The sequence below is a fragment of the Cebus imitator genome, unplaced genomic scaffold (assembly GCF_001604975.1).
Source record: "Cebus imitator isolate Cc_AM_T3 unplaced genomic scaffold, Cebus_imitator-1.0 Scaffold61, whole genome shotgun sequence".
Classification (NCBI taxonomy): domain Eukaryota; kingdom Metazoa; phylum Chordata; class Mammalia; order Primates; family Cebidae; genus Cebus; species Cebus imitator.
Genome location: NW_016107376.1, coordinates 9,225,162 through 9,246,398, shown reverse-complemented (window position 1 = coordinate 9,246,398; position 21,237 = coordinate 9,225,162). Strand labels below are relative to the sequence as shown.

Sequence of the window (21,237 nt, the reverse complement as noted above, 5' to 3'; positions counted from 1 at the left end):
CTCAATTTCTTGAATTAATTTCTCAATTTCTTGAGTTCATTTAATTTCTTGAATTAATTTTTAAATTCAATGGCTATATCATATTTTATTACCTATTGCATTATGTTACATGTTTAGGTAGTTTCTATTTTTTTATGACTTAAACACCTTTATTCCTAAAACTACACACACACACACACACACACACACACACACACACACACAAATTGTTTAGTTTTCTTAGAATTTATTCTTGGAACTAGATTCAGTCCATGAGAACATTACAAGCCAAATGCTTAATTATTTTCCAAAATAATTTTTTACTTCTTATTTTACTAGCAGAGCATATAATTACCCATCCGTTTAAACTATAATTAGATTTGGAAGTTTGTAATAGAAATTTAGAACCAACAGTCACTCAAGTACTTAATGTTGACAAAATTTCATATACAATATGCAAAAAGTCCTTTACAAAGTTCTGAAGTTCAGAGGAAGCAATACAGGGGGATATGGTGTCCTTTGAAATCATGAGACACCCAGCTTCTCTTTATGTTTCACCATGTTTCCATCCTCAAGGCCACAATACGATTGTTGAACTCTAACCATTGTACCCCCATTCCAGACAGTCAGAAGGAGAAATGGGGATACTGAGAGATAAATACATACTATCTGAGTTTCTTTCTTTTTTCTTTTTTTTTGAGATGGAGTCTTGCTCTGTCGCCAGGCTGGAGCACTGTGTTCCTTTGTCTATACAATACATGCAGCTACGGTTGTAGGTAGAAGATCAATATACAAAAATAAACTGTCTTTTTATACATGGCAATGGACTAAATGAAATGAAATGAAAATACTCAGAAATAAAGTTAACAAAAACTGCAAGAGTTACATATTGAAAACTACAGAACATCCTGAAAAAAAGTTTTAAAAATTGAAATAAATAGAAAGATATCTCCTGTTCCTGGATTGAAAAACCTAATATTGTTATGATAATAATCCCCAAATTGATGTACAAATTCAGAGCAATCTTTCAAATTCTCAGCTCTCTCTCTCTCTTTAAGGAAGAGCTGTGTAGTACTGGCATTAGGGTAAACATTTAGATCAGTAGTTAGTACTGAAAATTCAGAAATAAGCTCACATTTATGGTCAGTTGATTTTTGATCAGTGTGTGAAGATAGTTAAATGGGGGAAAGAAAAGTCTTTTCAATAAATGGTGCTGGTACAACTAGAGAATAAAATTGGATTCCTACCTCACACCATATACAAAAACTAACTAAAAATAAATTAAAGATCTAAATGTAAAAGCTCAAACTCTTTAAAAACACAGATGTAAAGCCAAAAGTGGTGGTGTATGCCTGTAGTCCCAGCTACTCAGGAGATGATCACTTGAAGCCAGGAGTTTAATGCTGCAGAGCACTTTGATGCTTGCGCCTGTGAAGAGCCACTGTACTCCAATCTAAGCAAAATGGCAAGACCTTGTCAAAAAGAAAGAAAGAAAGAAAGAAAGAAAGAAAGAAAGAAAGAAAGAAAGAAAAGAAAAGGAAAAAAGAAGAAAAAAATAAGAAAACATAGGTGTAAATCTTCGTGACTTTTGATTAGGCAATGGTTTCTTAGATATAATACTGAAAGCATTAACAACCCTGCCCACTAGCCCCAAAAGTCAAGTTGAACTTAATCAAAATAAACAATCTTGTGCTTCAAAGGGAGTTATTAAGAAAGCAAGGTCAGGTGTATGGCTCATGCCTGTAATTCCAGTGCTCTGGGAGATGGAGGCAGGAAGATAGCTTAAGGCCAGGAGTTCAAGTCCAGCCTGGATAATATAGCGAGGTCCTGTCCCTACAAGAAAACTAAAAAATTCACCAGGCAGGTGGCACACATGTCATCCTAGCTGCTCTGAAGGCTGGGGCAGGAGGACTGCATGAACCCAGGAGTTTGAGGCTGCAGTGAGCTTTGATGGCACCACTCTACTCCAATCTTGGTGACAGAGCAAGAACCTGTCTCTAGAAAAATAAAATAAAATAATAAAAGTTAAAAAAAGAAAGTGAGAAGACAATATACAGAATGGAAAAAATATTTGCAAATCATATATCTGATAAGAGTCTAGTGTCCAGAATATATAAAGAACTCTTACAACTCGACAGTAAGACATATAGCGCAATTTAAAAATAAGCACAGCATCTGAATGGATACTTCCCCACAGAAGATATGTAAATGACCAATAAAATGTGAAGATATTCATGATTAGCTCGTCAGGGAAATGTAAATCAAACCCTTAATGATATACCACTTCACAACCGCTATTTGATAGCTATAATAAAAAAAGAAAGATACTAACAAGCCTTAGTAAGAATGTGGAGAAATTGGAACCTTCATACACCGCTGGTGTGACTTTAAAATGGTGCAGCTGCTTTGGAAGGAAGTTTGAGAATTCCTTAAATCGTTGAACATAGAGTTACAATATGATCCAGTAATTCTACTCCTAGGTATATACCCAAGAGAAATGAAACATATGTTCACTCAGAAACCTGTACACAAATGTTTATAACAGTATTACTTATAACAGTCCCGACCCAGAGACAACACAAATGTTCATCAAATGATGAATGGAGAAACAAAATTAATATGTTCATACAGCGGAATATCACTCAGTCACAAAAAGGAACGAAGTACTGATAAATGGTTGAGCTTTGAACACATTATGGTAAGTGAAAGAAGCCAGTCTTAAAAGGCCATTTGTTGTGTGATTTCATTTGTATAATATATCTAAAGTAGGCAAATCCCTGGAGATTGAAAGTAGCTTATTGGTTGCCAGAGGCTTACAGTAGAGAGGGTGGAGGGTGACTGCTATTAGAGGTATGAAGTTTCTTTCTGGATCATGCAACTGTTCTGGAATCAGATAGTAGTGATGGTTGCATAACTTTGTGAATATGCTAAAAACCACTGGCTTTTACATTTTAAAAAGATAAATCTTATGGAATGTGAGTTATATCGGAATTCAGATACAGTAGACTCCCTTTATCCCTGGGAGACATGTTTCAAGATCCCCAGTGCATGCCTGAAACTCCAGATAGTACTGAACCCTATCAATGCTATGCTTTTTTCTATGCATACATACATACCTATGAGAAAGTTTAATTTATAAATTAGGCATAGTAAGAAATTAACAGCAATAATTTAATAATGAAAATAGAATATGATAAAAATATACTGTAACAAAAGTTATGTGAATGTAGTTTTCCTCTCTCAAAATATTGTATGTAATATTTCTGGACTGAGGTTGAATGTGGTTTAGAAATGAAACACAGAAAACTGTGTATAAGGAAAGAGTATTGTAAAAGCAAGTATCTAGCATCTAGGTGTTGTAAAAGGCATGTGGGAGCATTCTTTCCACGAGAAGCAGTCTTGTAATGCTCTATCCAATAGAGTCCCAATTTTATTTTAAAATGGCTTAGGAAAAATTAAAACTAGGATATAGTAAACAATGCTCACCTCTAGACTATTAATCATTTCATTTGCCCTTTTCACATTTATTCTTTATAATAGGCCAAGCTTACATTACATAATGTAAAGAAATAGGCAAATAAAAATAAAAACAAAACAATTCCTAAATGTCATCATGGCAGCTTTTGCTAGCTGGTGGGAAGGACAGTCGTAAGTGAATGTTTCACAGACCTTATTCCACTCACAGAGACAATTGGTGCACTAGAAATCCCTACCTAAAAATTCAAGTAGGCCTAAGTCTACACCTGTGAATTCAGTGTCTGCCAGTTTTCTTTGTGTGTAGTTAAGGGTAAAAATCAGGGATGAATGGGTCTTCTGTGTGAGCAGGAATTGTGATGGGCATTGTCTTTGTCACTAGCAAACCCATGGGCCATAGTTTGGAAGTTGGAGATTGAAGAAAGGAGAAGAAAAATGGCATGAGGTAATCATGTAAAGGTCTACTTTCAGGGTTTATTCTAGGATAAGTCTTTGTAGATTGTCAGAGCTGTTAGAAGATTTTTCCATTTAATGTGATTTAGTTTAGACAGTATGATCTTTAAGAACTGTTTGTCTTTCAGAAGTATGTGGGTGTGTGTTTTACCCACAGGGCACCAGAGTCAAGATCAGAAGATCTAAGTATATTCACAAAGAGAACGAGGAGTCATGTCTCTACTTGACCCTGGCAGAGGGACCTTGAAAATTTTGGGAACTGGGTCACCAAAGGCCACTGTGGATTCACTTGTAAGCCAGAGTGAATAGAAAATTCTGTAATTGTTTTTCTAGATGAAATTATTCAGATTTGAGAACTGGATTCCTTTTAGTTATTGTGTCCTGTGGATTGTTCTGGTTGTTGAGAGGAATTCTAGGGCAAGGCATGTCATTGTGGTGGTGAGGACGTTGGGGTTTAAGTGAATGAACATTCTCATTTGAAGAATTGAAATATGACTGTGCCTACGAGAGGAAAGGACTAGAGGAATCGTTCCAAGCCAGAAAAAGCCAGCCCAGGAACTGAGACATGCCCATGAGTGAAACTTTTAATTAATTAATTAATTAATTTTTATTGCATTTTAGGTTTTGGGGTACATGTGAAGAACATGCAAGATGAGTGAAACTTTGTAAGAGGGTGTCTTTATTCATTCGGACTCTGAACACAATTATATACAGACCATTCATGCTTTTGTCTTATTTTTTATTACTGAGTAGGTAATAAATACATCGAGTACAAAATCTAAAAGCTACACAAAGGGAATACCGTAAAAGGAAGCCTTCCTCGCTTCCCGCCTACTCCAGACACTGATTCTCCCCAGAAGCAATCACCGATACCAGCTCCATATGCATCTTTCCAGAGACATTTCCTCTCATCAACATCGAACCTTGAGTAGAGAATGTTCCACTCAACAGCCTTGTGTCAACCGTGCCATGAGGAACTACACTTGATCTTAGCCAAAAGGCTGAGAAGCGATGCCATGAGGAACTGAGGGGTGAGCCAATGGAGGAAAGTGCAGCCTTCCCAGCCTCTGCCCTTTTCTGGAGGCAGCTTGGTAGTCCCAGTATGATTTAGGGTGCCGGGCTGGTAGCTGTCTAGGAGTTTGAGGTGGTATCAAGTACCAGGGTAGAAGGGAAGCCTTCATCCTGCTTTTCTAAGAATGAAGCTGAGCCTCTTGGCATCACGTGGATCAAATCAGGACCACACTCACCATGAACACATACAATAAGGATTTTTAAGCTGTTATTTTTTCCTACAATTATTTTTTCCTACAACCTTTGGTTTCTGTTGGATCTCTCTGTGCCCTCCCACTCTTCCTTCACCTCTTTCTCTGGGTTCCACCTCCGCCCCTTTATTAGGTCAACATGTGTACTTCCTGCATTACTGTATCATTTGTCTTCATCCCAAGAAGTACGTAATTTTAATCGAAAAGAGAGTTCTCATTTAACGCTCTAATGACACAATTTTGTGACGATTTAAGGCAAGTCATTTAGCCTTTCTGAACTTTAATTCTCCCATCTGTAAAACTGATGACTACTTACATATTTTCCAGGCTTGCTAAGTAAAGCAATTATAAAACACTCGTCAATGTGAAAAATAATGTAGAAAGGTTCTGTTCTCCATGCTTCAAAAACCTTTGCTGCCAAGAAAGCTGCTTTAGGCATTGTGGGTGCTGTAGACTAGGAGCTCCAAGTTATGGTCTCAATGCAGAACATCCAGTCCTGGAGAAGACACACTATCGGAGAGTCTGCTGGTTTTACAAGAGAGGTGGAAGTCTAGAAGAACCTCTTTCTTCCAAAGAAAGAAAGAAAGAATGAAAGAAAGAAAGAGAGAAAGAGAGAGAGAGAAAGAAAGAAAGAAAGAAAGAAAGAGGGAAATAAAGAGAAAGTATAGCCATTATGGACAACAGTATGGAGGTTCCTTAGAAAATGAAAAGCAGCTTTTTCCAACTTGGGCCGGCAGAATGGTTCCCACAAAGAAGGCAGGCGAGAAGAAAAAGAGCCGTTCTACCATCAACGAGGTGGTGACCTGAGAACACAGCATCAGCATTCACAAGCACATCCATGGAGGGGGCTTCAAGAAGCGTGCCCCTCGGGAACTCAAAGAGATTTGGAAATTTGCCGTGAAGGAGATGGGAACGCCAGATGTGTGCATTGATACCAGGCTCAACAAAGCTGTCTGGGCCAAAGGAATAAGGAATGTCCCATACCGAATCCGTGTGCGGTTGTCCAGAAAACGTAATGAGGATGAAGGGTCACCAAAAAAGCTCTATACTTTGGTTACCTATGTACCTGTTACCACTTTCAAAAATCTATAGTCAATGTGGATGAGAACTAATCGCTGATCATCAAATACATCAAATACAGTTGCAAAAGTGCCTTAAAAAAAAAAAACTAAAACCAGAACTACCATATGATCTAGCAATTCCACTACCAGGTATATCCAAAGACAATGAAATCAATATGTCAAAGAGATATCTGTGCTCCCATGCTTAGGGCAGCACGATTTGCAATAACCGACATATGAAAACAACCGAAGTGGCCACCATGTATATAACTGATCTGGTTTGGACCTGTGTACCCATCCAAATCTCGTGTCAAATTGTACCCAGTGTTGGCGGTGGGGCCTGCTGGGAGGTGATTGGGTCATGGGGGCCGATTTCCCCCTTAATGTTGCTCTCGTGAAGTGAGAGCTCATGAGATTTGGTTGTTTGAGACCGCGGCACCTCCCCTATCTCACTTTTCCTTCTGCTCGAACCATGTAAGACATGACTGCTTCTCCTTCACCTTCCACCATGATTGTGAAGTTTCCTGAGGCCTCTCCAGCCACGCTTCCTGTGCAGCCTGCACAATTATAAGCCAATTAAACCTCTTTTCTTTAAAAATTACCCAGTCTCTGGTATCGAAAGCATGCAAGAATGGACTAACGCAATAATGGAATATTATTCGATCACGGAAAAGCATGAAATCCTGTCATTTGTGGCAATATGGATGAGCTTGGAGGACATTAAGTGAAAGAATCCAGGCACAGGCCAGGCGCGGTGGCTCACGCCTGTAATCCCAGCACTTTGGGAGGCCGAGGCGGGTGGATCACGAGGTCAAGAGATCGAGACCATCCTGGTCAACACGGTGAAACCCCGTCTCTACTAAAACCACAAAAAATCAGCTGGGCATGGTGGCGCGTGCCTGTAATCCCAGCTACTCAGGAGGCTGAGGCAGGAGAATTGCCTGAACCCAGGAGGCGGAGGTTGCGGTGAGCTGAGATCGTGCCATTGCACTCCAGCCTGGGTAACAACAGCGAAACTCCGTCTCAAAAAAAAAAAGAATCCAGGCACAGAAAGAGAAATACCACATGTTCTCATTCATCTGTAGAAGCTCACAAATTTGATCTCATGGAAGTAGAGAGTAGAATGTTGGTAACTAGAGGCTGGAAACTAGTGGCTGGGAGGGGAGACAGGGAGAGATCGATTAATAGGCATAAAATTATAGCTAGAAAAGAGGATTAGTTTCTAGTGTTCTATAGCACTATAGGGTGACAATGGTTAACAATAATTTATTGCATATTTTCAGCTAGCTGGAAGAGAGGATTTTTTTTTTGATGGACTTTTGCTCTTGTCGCCCAGGGTGGAGTGCAGTAGTGCAATCTCAGCTCACTGCAACCTCTGCCTCTTGGGTTCAAATGATTCTCCTGAGTCTGCCTCCTGAGGACTGGGATTACAGGTGCATGCCACCACGCCCAGCTAATTTTTGTATTTTTAGTAGAGATGGGTTTCACCATGTTGGTCAGGCTGGTTTCAAACTCCTGACTTCAGGTGATCCGCCAGCCTCAGCCTCCCAAAGTTCTACGATTCCAGGTGTGAGCCACAGTGACCGGCCTAGAAGAGAGGATTTTGAATGCCCCCAACATGGAGAAATAATCAATTTTGATGTGATGGATATGCTAATTACCCTGATTTGGTCATTACACATTGTATACGAGTATTGAAATATCAGTCACCACCCCATAAACATGTACAATTATTATATGTCAATTAAATATTAATGGGGGGAAAGAGCTGAGGCCTTGGGGAGCAGGCCACTGGGAGGAGCAGAGATACCTTGGGTGGCTGCTGGTGGACAGTGAGATTTGGGTCTGCTCTGAGGACAGATGTACAGCCGGGGATTCTGCACTGACACGGTGACATCAAATGACATACAATAGCCTGAGAACACCCTTCCTGGAGTAACTGTGGAAGGTTAAAATAAAGGAACGAAAGTGAAGGTCACATCTGTACGTTTGTAAATCACAATTTTATGTACTGCATAAATAACTTTTTATTGCTTTCTTTTTATTTCAAATGTCCTATAGTTAGTATGTTTGTATACTCAGAAAAAAGTGACTTAAAAATAATTTGAAAATGAAAGAAATATAACAGCCCTATACATAGAAATGGTAATACAATTATGGCACTTTAGGGATCATCTGAAAAGATAAAACGAAGATGAAAATCGATATGAAAAATGGTATAATGATGCCAAAAAACAACTGTGTGTACATATTGTATGACTAAAACTATGTAACATATGTACATAAAAACTAGAGGGGAACATATGAAAACATTGATAGCTGTGTTCTAAGTTTTAAAAATGAGCAGTTTTTAAAATTTTCTCCAATTTTTCAACCTTCTTTAAGATTGTTTTATTACTTCAAATCCTTACAAATATAATAAAAATAATGTAATATTTTTTTTTCTCAGGGCTCTGGGGGACAAAGCACAGCTAGGAATAAAACGAATCCAGAATACAAATTATTCACACGAATGCTGTGACTCTGGAGTGGTGGGATTTAGGGGTGGCTCCTACTAAGCAAAAGGAATGTGGGGCCATGGACGGAAGCTATAGAGTGTCCTCACTTCTTTCCTGGGGCCCCCGAGGATGAGATGGGCCTTGCGATCTTCAGAGAGTGAGCTATATCTTAAGAATTACTGGGATTCATGCTGCTCTCCAGATGTATTTACTTTGTATAATCCCTGAACCTTCAATAAACACTGGTTTAAACATACTGGCCTTGTTTCTGCTTGTTGAGGGCAAAAAGGGAAGATCCTTGTGGCCATGTGTGACTCCAAAGGGCCAGAATGTTGTGCAAGAGAATGGATGGTGAAATGGAGTCAAGGGCTCTGGACTCAGTTCTTCCCTCCCGAGTCAAGAGAGTGTGCTCCTGGTGAGGCTCTGGAAGCTTCAGTGCTTTATTGGAGCTCTGGCTGGAGGCATGTCCCATCAGCTGTCAGGTAAGGTAAAGTAGCAGGTGTAGGAGGCTCGGCCGCAGGAGAGTGAGTCTGTGGCTGTGGCCAAAGTTGCTAGCGTTGTGATTGCTAAGTGGCCAACTTTCATTAGCAGTCTTCAATTCCTTCCAGTTTTAAAATGACACTCAAGATGCTTAATCTCCTCTTAAAAAAGGAGCACTTTCAAGCTGTGGCTGAAGATTCCATATATCAGGATAGTCTCAGCAATGCCTTTTTTTTTTCACCCTCAGAACCAATCATTTGCTAAGTTGCTATGTCTTTAAAAATTGTGATCTACTCGCACTTCTTCATCACTGCCGCCACTGCCTGGGTGCCCCCCATGATTTTATGTCAAGATTATTCAACTCTCTGGGAATTATTCTGCTGCCTTTGTTCTTAGGAATCTCACTTCAAAATGACCAGAATGCTTTTAAACATAGATTTGACCACATTACTCCCATATTTAAACCTTTCGTGGCCCTTCATTGATTGTGGGATACAGTCCACCTTTCTTAGTCTGAAATTTTAGATGCTTTAAAATTTCTCCCCATCCACATTTCCAACCTCATTTTTTTTTTTTTAAACCACTGGTTATATGTTGTAACTACCCAATACTCCTTAAAAGTCCTTTTTTCTGACTATCTTTTTTCTTTCCTTACTTCCTTTTTTCTCTGTTCCCTCTTCATCTTATTTCTTAATACAAGGGCAACAGCGAAAATCTCCATAAACACTGGACATAAAAATGACAGAAAAGAAAAATTTACAATCTAATGACCTCAACAAATAATTTAATGTATTAGATAGTAGTCTATTATTTCTTATGCACATTCTAATTCTGGGTTCTAAACATTTTAATTGTTCTCCTTTGGAAGAAGCGGAGGTTCAGAGAAATCAAGACAAATTTTCCTCATTTTTTAATGTCACTTCTCATCTCTTGTTTTAATCACAGGTTAGGAGGTATCAAATTTAGTCCTTAAATGCAGAAAAGCAAAATACCGACTTTTCTTTCCTTTTCTCTGACTCCACATATCGGTTTCTGTTTCAAATTCCATTCCTGCCAAGCCTCCCCGCTTCTCCCCGAGTTGTATACAATCCTCACTGCCACCTAGCCACAGCGGCATTGGCTGAGACATCCTTCATCTTGATCGTTCCTCGGGTGCTGTTTAGTGCCAGCCACTGAAGAGAACCCCCTTGTTTCCACCCACGTGGCTCCATCTGGTTTGAGGGCCTCCTCTGTGCTATTTTGGGGTGTGACGAGCTCATTTTCCAACACCCATAGCATGCCAGGGCTGGGAACTCTGTATCCTCCCCACTACTGGCCCGCTCACCATTTTTTCTTAGGGTCTTGGTTCCTTCCCAAAGCTCAGCTTGTAGAGTGAAGCGCAGGCCCATCTCTCGGGTAGCTAATGGACCACTGGCCTCTTGGCTTCTCCAACTCGCCTTTTCCAATCTCTTTCGGGTTTGAGTCTTTTCAGTTCTCCTAAGGAGCTAGACTTTAAAGACGCAGAAATCTGAAAAGACTCCTTTTTGGTGCTTGTTGCTATCCTGACTTCTTCCTGAGACGATGGTCTCATCTGGTGTTTGAATGGAGGCAAGGGTCACGGCAGAAAAGGAAATACTGGAGAAAGCTGCTACTATTTCTAAAATACTCTTCTAATGCAATAGCAGAGAGAAAATTGTGCTTTCTTTTTTTAATTGACCAAAAGTATTACCAAATATTATTACTTAGCCTTTAAAACAACTTTTAATACTTACCTAATCATATATTGCCTAAATTCCAAGAAGCCATGGGCGTTTTTTTTTTTTTTTTGGCAGAGTCTTGCACTGTTGCCCAGGCTAGAGTGTAGTGGCATGATCTCGGCTCACTGCAACCTCTGCCTTCCGAGTTCAAGCGATTCTCCTGCCTCAGCTTCCTCAGTAGCTGGGATTACAGGCATGCTCCACCATGCCCGGCTAATTTTTGTATTTTTAGTAGAGATGGGGTTTCACCATGTTGGCCAGGCTGGTCTCAAACTCCTGATCTCAGATGATCTGCTTGCCTCGGCCTCCCAAAATGCTGGGATTCCAGGTGTGAGCCACCACGCCCGGCTTTGTTGTGTGTTTTCCGTTGGAGTCATGTTGAAGCTCACTGTGAGGGGGTCAGAGGTGTACAGAGGACACTGGGAGAAGGGCTTTGTATCAAAGGTGACTTCAGGGTCCTCAGCTTCTGGCCATCACTGCCATCAATGAGACAACAGAAACATGAACGTAAATTAGACACATTTATTTGCATTTCTGTCTGTGTTTAAATTAAACAAAGAAGTTCTACAGTAGTGAGCTCCCCAAGAGCTTGATGCTTTCTGAAAGATTAGATATGTACCTGATGTCTTTTTGTTGTTGCTGTCATTTTGTTATTGAGACAGGGTCTCACTCTGTCACTCAGGCTGGAGTGCAATGGCACAATCATAGTTCACTGCAGCCTCAATTTCCCAGGTTCAAGTGATCCTCCTGTCTCAGCCTCCCTAGATGCTAGGACCACAGGCTTGTGCCACCACTCCCAGCTGATTTTTAAAAAATTATTATTTGTAGAGATGAGGTTCACTATATTGACCAGGCTGGTCTCAAACTCCTGGGCTCAAGTGATCCTCCCACCTCGGTCTCCCAAAATGTGGGAATTACAGGTATGCGTCACCATGCCCTGCCTACACCATGTCTTAATGCAGTTCACAACTGGGTAGATAACAAATAAGAGCATCATAGACATATAAAGAGCTTGAGAAAATAGGTAAAAAGACTGCTGGTTAAAAAATTTAGTCTGCTGGCCCTGATATAAATATCTAGTACACTAGACTCCGATCCAATGGTTCAATTTCAAATTTACTTAATTTGGTTTGCATATAACACGACATATTGCAAAGCACTGTCATGTCTAGAATTTCCACATAGAATGAACTCCAGGGTGGCAAGCTTATAGGAAGAGAAATGAGAAGATCAAGTGAATTATTTTGAAGCAGGCTTTGCATAACAAACACCAGACTTTTCCCTTAGATTGTGTATTTGCACCAATAGATATTGAGTGTGTGGGGAAGGATTGAAGTTCCATCTCCAGCCACCCTAGGACACAGCTACTGAAGGTAGGTACTGGCCTGGGTGGTCTGACAGTCCTTACCTGTTATGTGATCTTGAGCAACTTACATAACTTATTTAGGTGTTCATTTTCTCATCTGAAATATGACTAACCATAAAACTACCTATTAAGGTTATGATAAGGATATGAAACAATGCAAAGTGCTTGGCACATAGTAGGCATTCAGTAAAAAGTAGCTATTATTGATAGTATTATTCCCGCAAAAGCATTTATGAGCATGAACAGGATAATCACAGAGGAAAGATGAAACTGAAAAAGCAAAACAAAACTAACACAAACAACAAATTACTCAGCCTGTGAAGAGTGTCCTTTTGGGAGTCTTAAATGCTGATCATTGCTTGATTTTATGATATTACCCTTCCCTAGGTCCCACAAAGTATAATATGACATGTTTGTTAGTTTAAGTGGTTTTGCTTCTTGAGACTTTAGAATTTTGTAACACCCTTTGTGCTGCTGAAGATTCTCTGGGGAGTTACAAAACCAGGATTGAGATTTCCTTTTAAAATGTTAACAGAAAAGTAAATAAATTATGTCTCTCTAACACAGGCAGAGCCAAGATCACATCTAGTCAAGGGCTGGCTTCATACCTAGGCTGGCAACAGAATGCTATTTACCCACCTTGCCCCTTCCCTCTGTCTTGCTTCCCCTCGCCTTTCCCGCAAATAAGCACTGGAAATTAAAATCTGCAATTCTAGCCGACAGAAATTACCTTGGTGCATAGATAGGACATTCCAAAGGGCAGAGAAGAGCATGTGCTAACAATAAGAAATGAAGAAACACCAGAGTGAGGACCAGCAGGCAGAGCATTCGAGAAGTAGCTCTGGACAGGAGCAGCCAGGGTGAAAACCCGGAAGAGGATTTGGGAGGTGGTGGGACCCGGTCAAAAAAGAAAGGATTACAGTATATACGACCCAGATGCCCGCACAGCAATTGGCTTCGTTTGTGTCCTAAGAAAAGAAAAGGTTCTCCCCCTAAATCTCTCCAAAAGCATAAGGGCTAACTGCAGAAACTTCAAGGAGGAACTCTTACCTGAGAATATGCTAACCACTCTTAGAAATCAGGATTTCTTAGGAAACTTGAGTGCTTAGCCTAGATCTGCTATTAATGATTCAGGAGAATTTGAGGACGTTAGTCTACCTGTTTGACCCCAGTGACTTCATTTGCATTCTTTGGTTGAACAAGTATTTGCATAGCAACGATCAGAGGTCAAGTATTAGGGTACCTCTTGACGGCAAAATGGAGCTCACTGTGTAGTGGAGGTAGACTAAATGCAGACGACTAAATTAAATAATTACTGATGATGGTGAGTCCAATGAGAGGTGAAGAAAGACCATCACGCTGAAGCTGCATGATGGCCGGGGGGCACTGAGGCTGGCAAGGCAGGTCAGCCTGAGGAGTGACAGAGGAGGGACCCCAGGGAGCATGGGCTGAGGCAAAGCCTGAAAGGCCACATGCTGCAGGGCAATGGGGGCACGTGAGGAAGGCCAAACCATGGGTTTCATTTGAAAAGCAATAGGAAGGCGCTGGAGGAATGCAAGCAGAGGCAGGATGGTTGCAGTGAGCTGAGATCACACCACTGCATTCCAGCCTGGGAGACACAGAAAAAAATCCGTCTCAAAAAAAAAAAAAAAAAGTATGGTTTATAAACATGTCACGTTCTTAGCAGTTTGAAAATTCTATTATTCTGACTATCCATCCTAAACACTACGGGCCAACTAGTCTCTTTTATGTAAGGGAAATTCCTCCAAGCTGAATAGTCTTTGGATGAGAATATCTTTTTCTAGGTACCCTGTGACCTCTCCTCTCACTTTCTGAATTCACCTGCAATGTTTATTCTCTCGCTCCCTTCGTGACCATCCCCATGTCTGCAATTTCTTGGCATCTTCCTCCAAGCCCCACATCCAACTATACTTCTCATACCTTATTGACAGTTGATGCACCGTGTCCCAACTTGCCTTCAATTCTGTCAACCTGGAGTGTCACCTGACTGAAGCTTTTTCTAATGGCTTTAGCATGCTAAGCCATGAACATTCTTCTCCATGAAATCATTTACTTTCCCAGAAAATTTGCCTGAGAACTGTTGAATAAGCTCCTTGTCAAGGAAGAGAGAAGAAACCCAATAAACATTTGTATTGTACCCTGCCTCTCCCACAAAGATGAAGTTGTTGTCTCCAAATTACCGCCTCTGTAGACATCCTAAACCTTTCAGGCTTAAGTGTTTTAGGATATCCAGTGAGAATTCAGGAAACGCCACATGGCGGGGAACTGTAACCACAATGTCTGCTTTTCAGCACTTTTTAACTAGTAGGATCTGAGCAAAGAACTGGCCTTTCAAGAGTCCATTTCTCACAGAAGGACGCTAATTTCTTCCTCATGTGTTAATTTAGTTTGGCATTGTATTGCAGCTATTGTACGGCCTTTGCGTTTTACAGTTTGACACAAGAAAAGGAGAAGGGATGGTTCTAATACCTTCAAATTTTGTATGGATGGTGGGTGTCCAAAGCCGACGTTTCACAGCAGCTGGTAAACAGCTTTAAGATGGAGAAACTCTTCTTTTTGCTGTCATTGGCCTGGAGAGTTGTAAATGTCAGAGTCTTGTAAGTTACGCACAAACAAAGCCCATTGGTCTAAGTCAGTAAAAGCGGGCTGGACACAGGCTCACAATGAGCATCTGAAGAGGCTTCCTTATCTCTTTTCCTGCTGGTAGTGCAAGGAAATAGCGCCAAGAGATGCCTGCGTAGCTTCTAGAAGAACTGCATATTTAAAGCTTAGTTGAAAGATATACTTAGCATTCAACTGAAACATGCAAGTCTGATGAAAGAGGTATTTTCATCAGGTTTTCCTATAGTTTAAACAATTTGGAATAATGAGATTGGATTGTTAGATCAGAAAGAAGGGCAGTTACAATGCACAGACCATTTTCTAAGAACAGTTGTACTTACTAAGAATTTAAAAAACAAAACCTCTTTCGTTGCCTTTTACATCTATTCTCATCTTTTTAAAGAACTCTCACTCTCCTTCTTCTTGGAGGATTATGTCTAATTAGTGGTTATGTTCTAAAATTTCAATTTCTTCAGAATTATCTGTTCATTTGTTTTCCAGAATGTGAAGTCTTCCTGGCAGTCTTACAATCTATTTTCCCTGAACCTATAAGAACCTTGTTAACTGTGTGATACACAGCAAACCAAACATTTGTGTAGTATCTGTCTGCGTAGGAGATAAAGCTGTTCTTGCAATTACAGTCCTGGAAGACATCAATAACCCCCTTTTGCTTTAGGCATTTCAGGAGAATTGCCAAGAGAGAAAGGGGGAGGGGAGAGAGAGGCAGAGAGGAGAAAGGAGGGAGGGGATCAACTCTGGATGTATGGAGAACCTCAACCTCAATCTTTTGCAGTAAGAAAATGAGTATACTAGGGAAAATAAGCATCTTGAAGAAAAGACTGATTCAGAAATTAATATGTTGACTCTTTTGATTCTTTTGCAGTAACATAACAGCAAAAGTTGTGCAGAACAAATTGTTTTTTATTAGGTTTTTAAAATAAAATGACTGCTTGATCTAATTAATAATCTTGATCTTTCTATATCAGTGTAATGTATAGCTGTGTGTTGAATTTTTCTAAGAGAATAAAAACTGCTCATTAATTCCAGTAAATTCATAGAAAAAAATGTTAATACATAATAATATCCTTAGTTTTCCCCAAAGATTATGGATATGATGGGGCCTAATTCCAGATTTTTTTATAGATCACTTTTCCAAATGCCACACATCCAGATGGTTAAGCTCAATTTTAAAGGCTCCTATACATTACTGAGTTTTCTTCAAAAGTTTTCTCCAGAGTCAAGCCAATTTGTAAACTGTCCTCAAAGGCACAGTGACCTACTTCGATGATTGAACTGCTTTGTTTGAGGAGCAAAAGATATATTTTATGAAAAATGCTTAAAGAACACAATTATTACAACAAAAAGATTATAAAAATGACTCCCCTATTGTTCAGTGAATTATAGTTTTCTGTAATTCTAGAAAGGAAAGTTCTTTCATTTTTTAAATTGGAATCTTCTGTATGTATAATGTATGCTGGTGGTAACTGGTGTGGTGTGTCTGTTCCCTACCATTCCCCTTACTTCACTGCCCAGCAAGTTAACGTGGCTGCTATTTGTGACATAACATATCAGATATCTAAGAGAGCCAACACGAACTCTTTGGCACCTCAACTTACATTTTGGGTAATTTCCTATGGGAGTCCTTAATGAAAGGCTCTAATGAAAGTCCCTTCCTTTCCTTTTCTCTCCTTTCCTGATGTCCCTCGGATCGCAACGGGGAAGACACTGCAGTGAGCGCAGTTAGATTCTGCTGACCTGCAGCCTGCTCTTGAATTTGCAATCAGGTTTTCAACATGAGGCTGTCAGCATTTTACCAAAATACTTCATGTATGTGTAATAACACATTTAATACAAACAAGCGTCAAAAAATCCATCACGATCTGAGAGATTTTGATCTAATTTCTGAGTAGAGTAAGTTGAAGATTTCCCAGACTGGTTTTCTTCTAATAGCATCAAAACTATATTGGGAGTGGCCCAGAAAGTGTTCAGTTGTTGCAGGGATCCCATGTCAAACTTGTCTCAGAGGAGTATAAACTAAGTGGCTTCTTAATCTCCTTTCTGATAGGATTCTGGAATCTGGAGACTTGGAAGCCCTGGAAATTTTCAGGAGCCGTCACAAGAATTTCTGCGTTTTTATGTCCAAGGACTGTCGAAAGTGACAGGTATTCCAATTCCTAAGTAGACCAGGGATAAAGGAAAGAAGAAAGGAGGAGAGGGAGAGAAAGAAAGGGGGTAGAAAAGGGAGGGAGGGAGGAAGAAAGGGAAGAAAGAAAGGAAGGAGAGATGGCAGGAGTGAGGGACAGTGAGGGAGAAAAACAATGCAAAGAGAAATTTGTTTAATATTTAAAGATTAAAATTGTGGCATGTTTACTTCTGAACATTTTCCTTTTTTTTTGAGACTGAGTCTCACTCTGTCACGCAGGCTGGAGCGCAGTGGTGCCATCTTGCCTCACTGCAACATCTGCCTCCCAGGTTCAAGCAATTCTCCTGCCTCAGCCTCCCAAGTAGCTGGGACTACAGGTATATGCCACCATGCCCGGCTAATTTTTGTATTTTTGGTGGAGATAAGGTTTCACCATATTGGCCAGGCTGGTCTCAAACTCCCGACCTTGTGATCCCCCCACCTCGGCCTCCCAAAGTGCTGGGATTACAGGTGTGAGCCACTGCGCCCAGCCTGCTTCTGAACATTTTCTCTCTCTCACACATATGCACAGTGTGTATGTGTGTGTGTGTGTGTGTGTGGTGTGTGTGTGTGTGAGAGAGAGAGAGAGAGAGAGAGAGAGAGAAGGTACAGCGTGCTTATACTTTGCTTTCCATTGCTGCACCTTCAAATTAGTTCTCCTCTTCTCACAAACGTTTCTCCTGCTCCTAACCTAACCTATTTATCATTCCATTCCCCACTCCGCCACACGGCTCGCTTCCATCCACCAAGAATCCGTGCTTACCCTGCTTGTTCTTAGAAGCCTTCCTTGACCACCCTAGACCAGAGCAGTTTGTCCCCTTTGTCTCCCACTTAAGCTTGGAATTAGCCATTTGGCACATATCAATGACAGCCTAGTGGTGCCTCTTATCTCGTCGCATGGCTATGTCTTATCTGTCCAATTAGATTCAGAACTCTTAAAAGCAAGAACTATAATCTTTTGTTTTTTCCTTTGTTATTTTTTTTAAAAACCGTATCTCACATAAGAGCTTACACATAGTGGTAGGTGGTCAATAAACATTTGTTGATTAATTGGTTAATTAAACAGTTGAGAATATAATGTTTTATCAAGACTACCCTGTTGGGTAAATAACTTGTCAGTTTAACAACCTTCATAAGCAAGACATTTTCTTTGTGAGCTAAACTCCTTCGAGATTCAAATTTGTGAAACTTCAGGTTGAGGATAATTCTACCTCCGCTCTTGTAACAATGCTTTACATTTAATAAACAAGATATCCACCCTAGCTGTAGTATCCATTTCAAGTTAGAATTTTTGAGGAGATATGTGTTGGGCTGTATAAAAAGAAAGAAAATAATCAGTTACTGATGTAGCATTATTTGTGATTTCACAACCCCTTTCAGTACATCAAAATTTCTTTCTTCAAATTTCTCCCTAGAAGTGCAATTTTCACAGTAGCCAGAGATCTACTTAAGACTAATTTCCCTTCCTGCTGTATTTCTGTCCAGATTGTACCATTCAGTTTAGATTAGAAGTCGGGGGTGTTTCTTTGTTGTTTGCTGGACGCAACTGAAAATAGAGTTTGTCACAACAAGAAGTAATTACAGAGTACTTAATATTTGTAAAGTGCTTTCCAATCTTGTAGCAGTTTGTCTTTGAAACAGTATTGTTGGTGTGGGCTACTTATCTCCCGAATTTCCAGATGGAGAAAGGGGCAGAGAGGTTAAGTGGCTTGCCTGAAATTTAATAGTATGTTACTTGTAGTGCTCCAGTGTTAATGCTTCACAAGTCTTGAGTGAAAAATGTTATCCATATTTCCTTTCTAGTTTTGAAGGCAAATATCATCTTAGGGCTACCCATTAGCTACTGTTTTGCAGGATAGTAGAAGTATTTGGTTTGTGATTTTTCAGTCCTTAAGAGATTGGAAGATACTTTAACAAAATAAAACTAATTTAAAAAGCTTTAAGTACCTTAAGTGCATGAGGAAAATAATTTTGTGGTATAGAGGTGCATCCAAAGCTATAGAGGACCTTTTCACCACAGTAGCCAATTAGTTGAAACATCAATTTAAAAGTTAACAATAAAGCTCTCCCTCATTGAACAGTTTGTAGGCAATGAGACCTAGTTTACTTGCGATAATCTTATGCATTGAGAGAAGGGGGTAGGCCCCGCCGTGGGTGTTGGCTGAAGGGTGATGGTGCAGGTAGGCTGCTCTCGCTCAATCTCAGCTTTCAGACGCCAACTTCCAGACCTGTCACTGCTAAACTCAGTGAGTGGCTTAGAGCCTTAGATTGTTTTCTTCTCTAGATTTATTATGGACATTTCTTTGCCCACCGTCAAAGAAAGCCATCTGGGTATTCTACTTTGCTCTGAGAAGGCTTCTTGTGTTGTGACTGGTTTCTCTCTTGGGAGATGGGGTGCGAAGAGACGAGGGGCGCTGTTAATAAAATGGACTTTTACCCAGGTTAATTACTCCCTTTGCTCATAGATGTCCAGGTTTCAGTTTGGAGCAAGATTAAATGCCTCTAATTTAAACATCATTGAGGAAGCATTCTAGTAAGCCCCTAAACAATATTTAAGCTCTTGTCCCACAAGCCAAATAGGGCCAAGGAATCTCACCCTTTTCTAGCCCATTTGCCAAGAATAACCTTAACCACACTTTCGGGAAATCCCCTCTTGGGGTGGGGCTCTGGAAAAGCTGAATGAATAGTTATGGTTATCCTTTATATATCAATACATGGTTTTGCAGGAAGAGAGATTTGCATACCCGTTAAGGTCTCTACAGCTCAGATATTCTTGGCCCCATCTTTGAAACTGATCATCGAGGAGGTGTTAGTAATCCTGACATACTTTAGAGGGGAAATCAAATCAAGTAAGCTATTATTTTAATCTTTCAAAAGTGACTTCTAGGAAAATAATAAAAGTAAGTTCTCTTATTTGAAGTGGTCAGTCTTTTTCATTCTCTTAAAAAAACCTTTTTGGCTACCTAGGCTAAATAAGTTCACCGTGATCCCTAGAATTTATGTAGAATGAAAGGTAAAGCGTGTTGTCTTCAGCTGTCAGGACAGCTACATTCATCTTGTGTCTGCATAAAGCCAAGTCTTTAGAAATATGGCCTTTGGTCCCTCTTCATATATCAATTAAAGTTGAAAAGACTTTAAAATCTTAATATTGACTTATTTTTAATGAACTGTAATTCTTCTTCTTTTTCCCCCTACTATATCATTAAAGTCCTATTAAATTAGAAAGGCTTTTTTGTCTCAGGAGATATAGAGTATATAGAGTCAAATGACAAACTCATCTTGGAAGCCACACCCCAAAGCAGTCTCACTGTGATAATCCAAGAATGTAACCGGGGAACACATTTCTCTTTAATGTCACAGCTGGCATGTTTATTACCTATTTATTTAACTCTGTTCATCTCCGGAAAAACCTTGACGTTAAAGATGCTATCCGTTTTTCAAAGTGTGCTTTTGGGGACAAAGGGGCAGAGCAAGAAGGTGGAGTAGAAGGCCCCACCAGGCACCTCCCTGCCCTGCAGGATCACCAAATTCAATGACTATAAAAAGCTCCTTTGTAAGAGTTACCAAAAATCAGGCGATTACTCACAGTACCTGATTTTAACTTCATAACTTTGAAAGAGGCACTGAAGAGAGTAGGAAAGACCCTATTGATTTGTTGACACCACCCCCACTGCATCCCTCTACAGTGACCACATGGCGTGGAGAAATCTGCGTGCTTGAAAGGAGGGCGCAGTGATTATGAGGCTATGCATTGAACTGGCTGCTTTCCTGTCACAGTGAAAAGCAAAACCAGTCTGAACGCAGCTGATGGCTGACCATGGAGGGAATATTTTATTTTTTTATTTTTATTTTTTTTATTTTATTTTTTATTTTTATTTTTCCCATTTATTTTATTGCATTTTAGGTTTGGGGGTACATGTGAAGAACATGCAAAATTGTTGCATAGGAACACACGTGGCAGTGTGATTTGCTGCCTTCCTCCCCATCACCTATATCTGCCATTTCTCCCCTTGCTATCTATCCCCAGCTTCCCACCCCCCACCGTCCCTCCCCTATTTCCCCCCCAACCGACCCCCGTGTGTAGTGTTCCCCTCCCTGTGTCCATGTGTTCTTATTGTTCAACA

The 21,237-nt window shown here is 40.2% G+C and overlaps 1 protein-coding gene and 1 pseudogene across 1 annotated transcript in view; one reads left to right on the top strand and one right to left on the bottom strand.

The window, feature by feature from the left end:
• Positions 1 to 2,049: 2,049 nt before the first annotated feature.
• The window catches only part of TMEM212 (transmembrane protein 212), a 74,092-nt gene continuing 54,904 nt past the window's right edge, over positions 2,050 to 21,237 (bottom strand). The window contains exon 4 of the mRNA XM_037739039.1: positions 2,050 to 5,734. Within this exon, the coding sequence (XP_037594967.1) occupies positions 5,645 to 5,734 (90 nt within the window). The 3' untranslated portion in view covers positions 2,050 to 5,644. The remainder of the gene's footprint in view (positions 5,735 to 21,237) is intronic.
• On the top strand, positions 5,734 to 6,280 carry LOC108305293 (annotated as a pseudogene).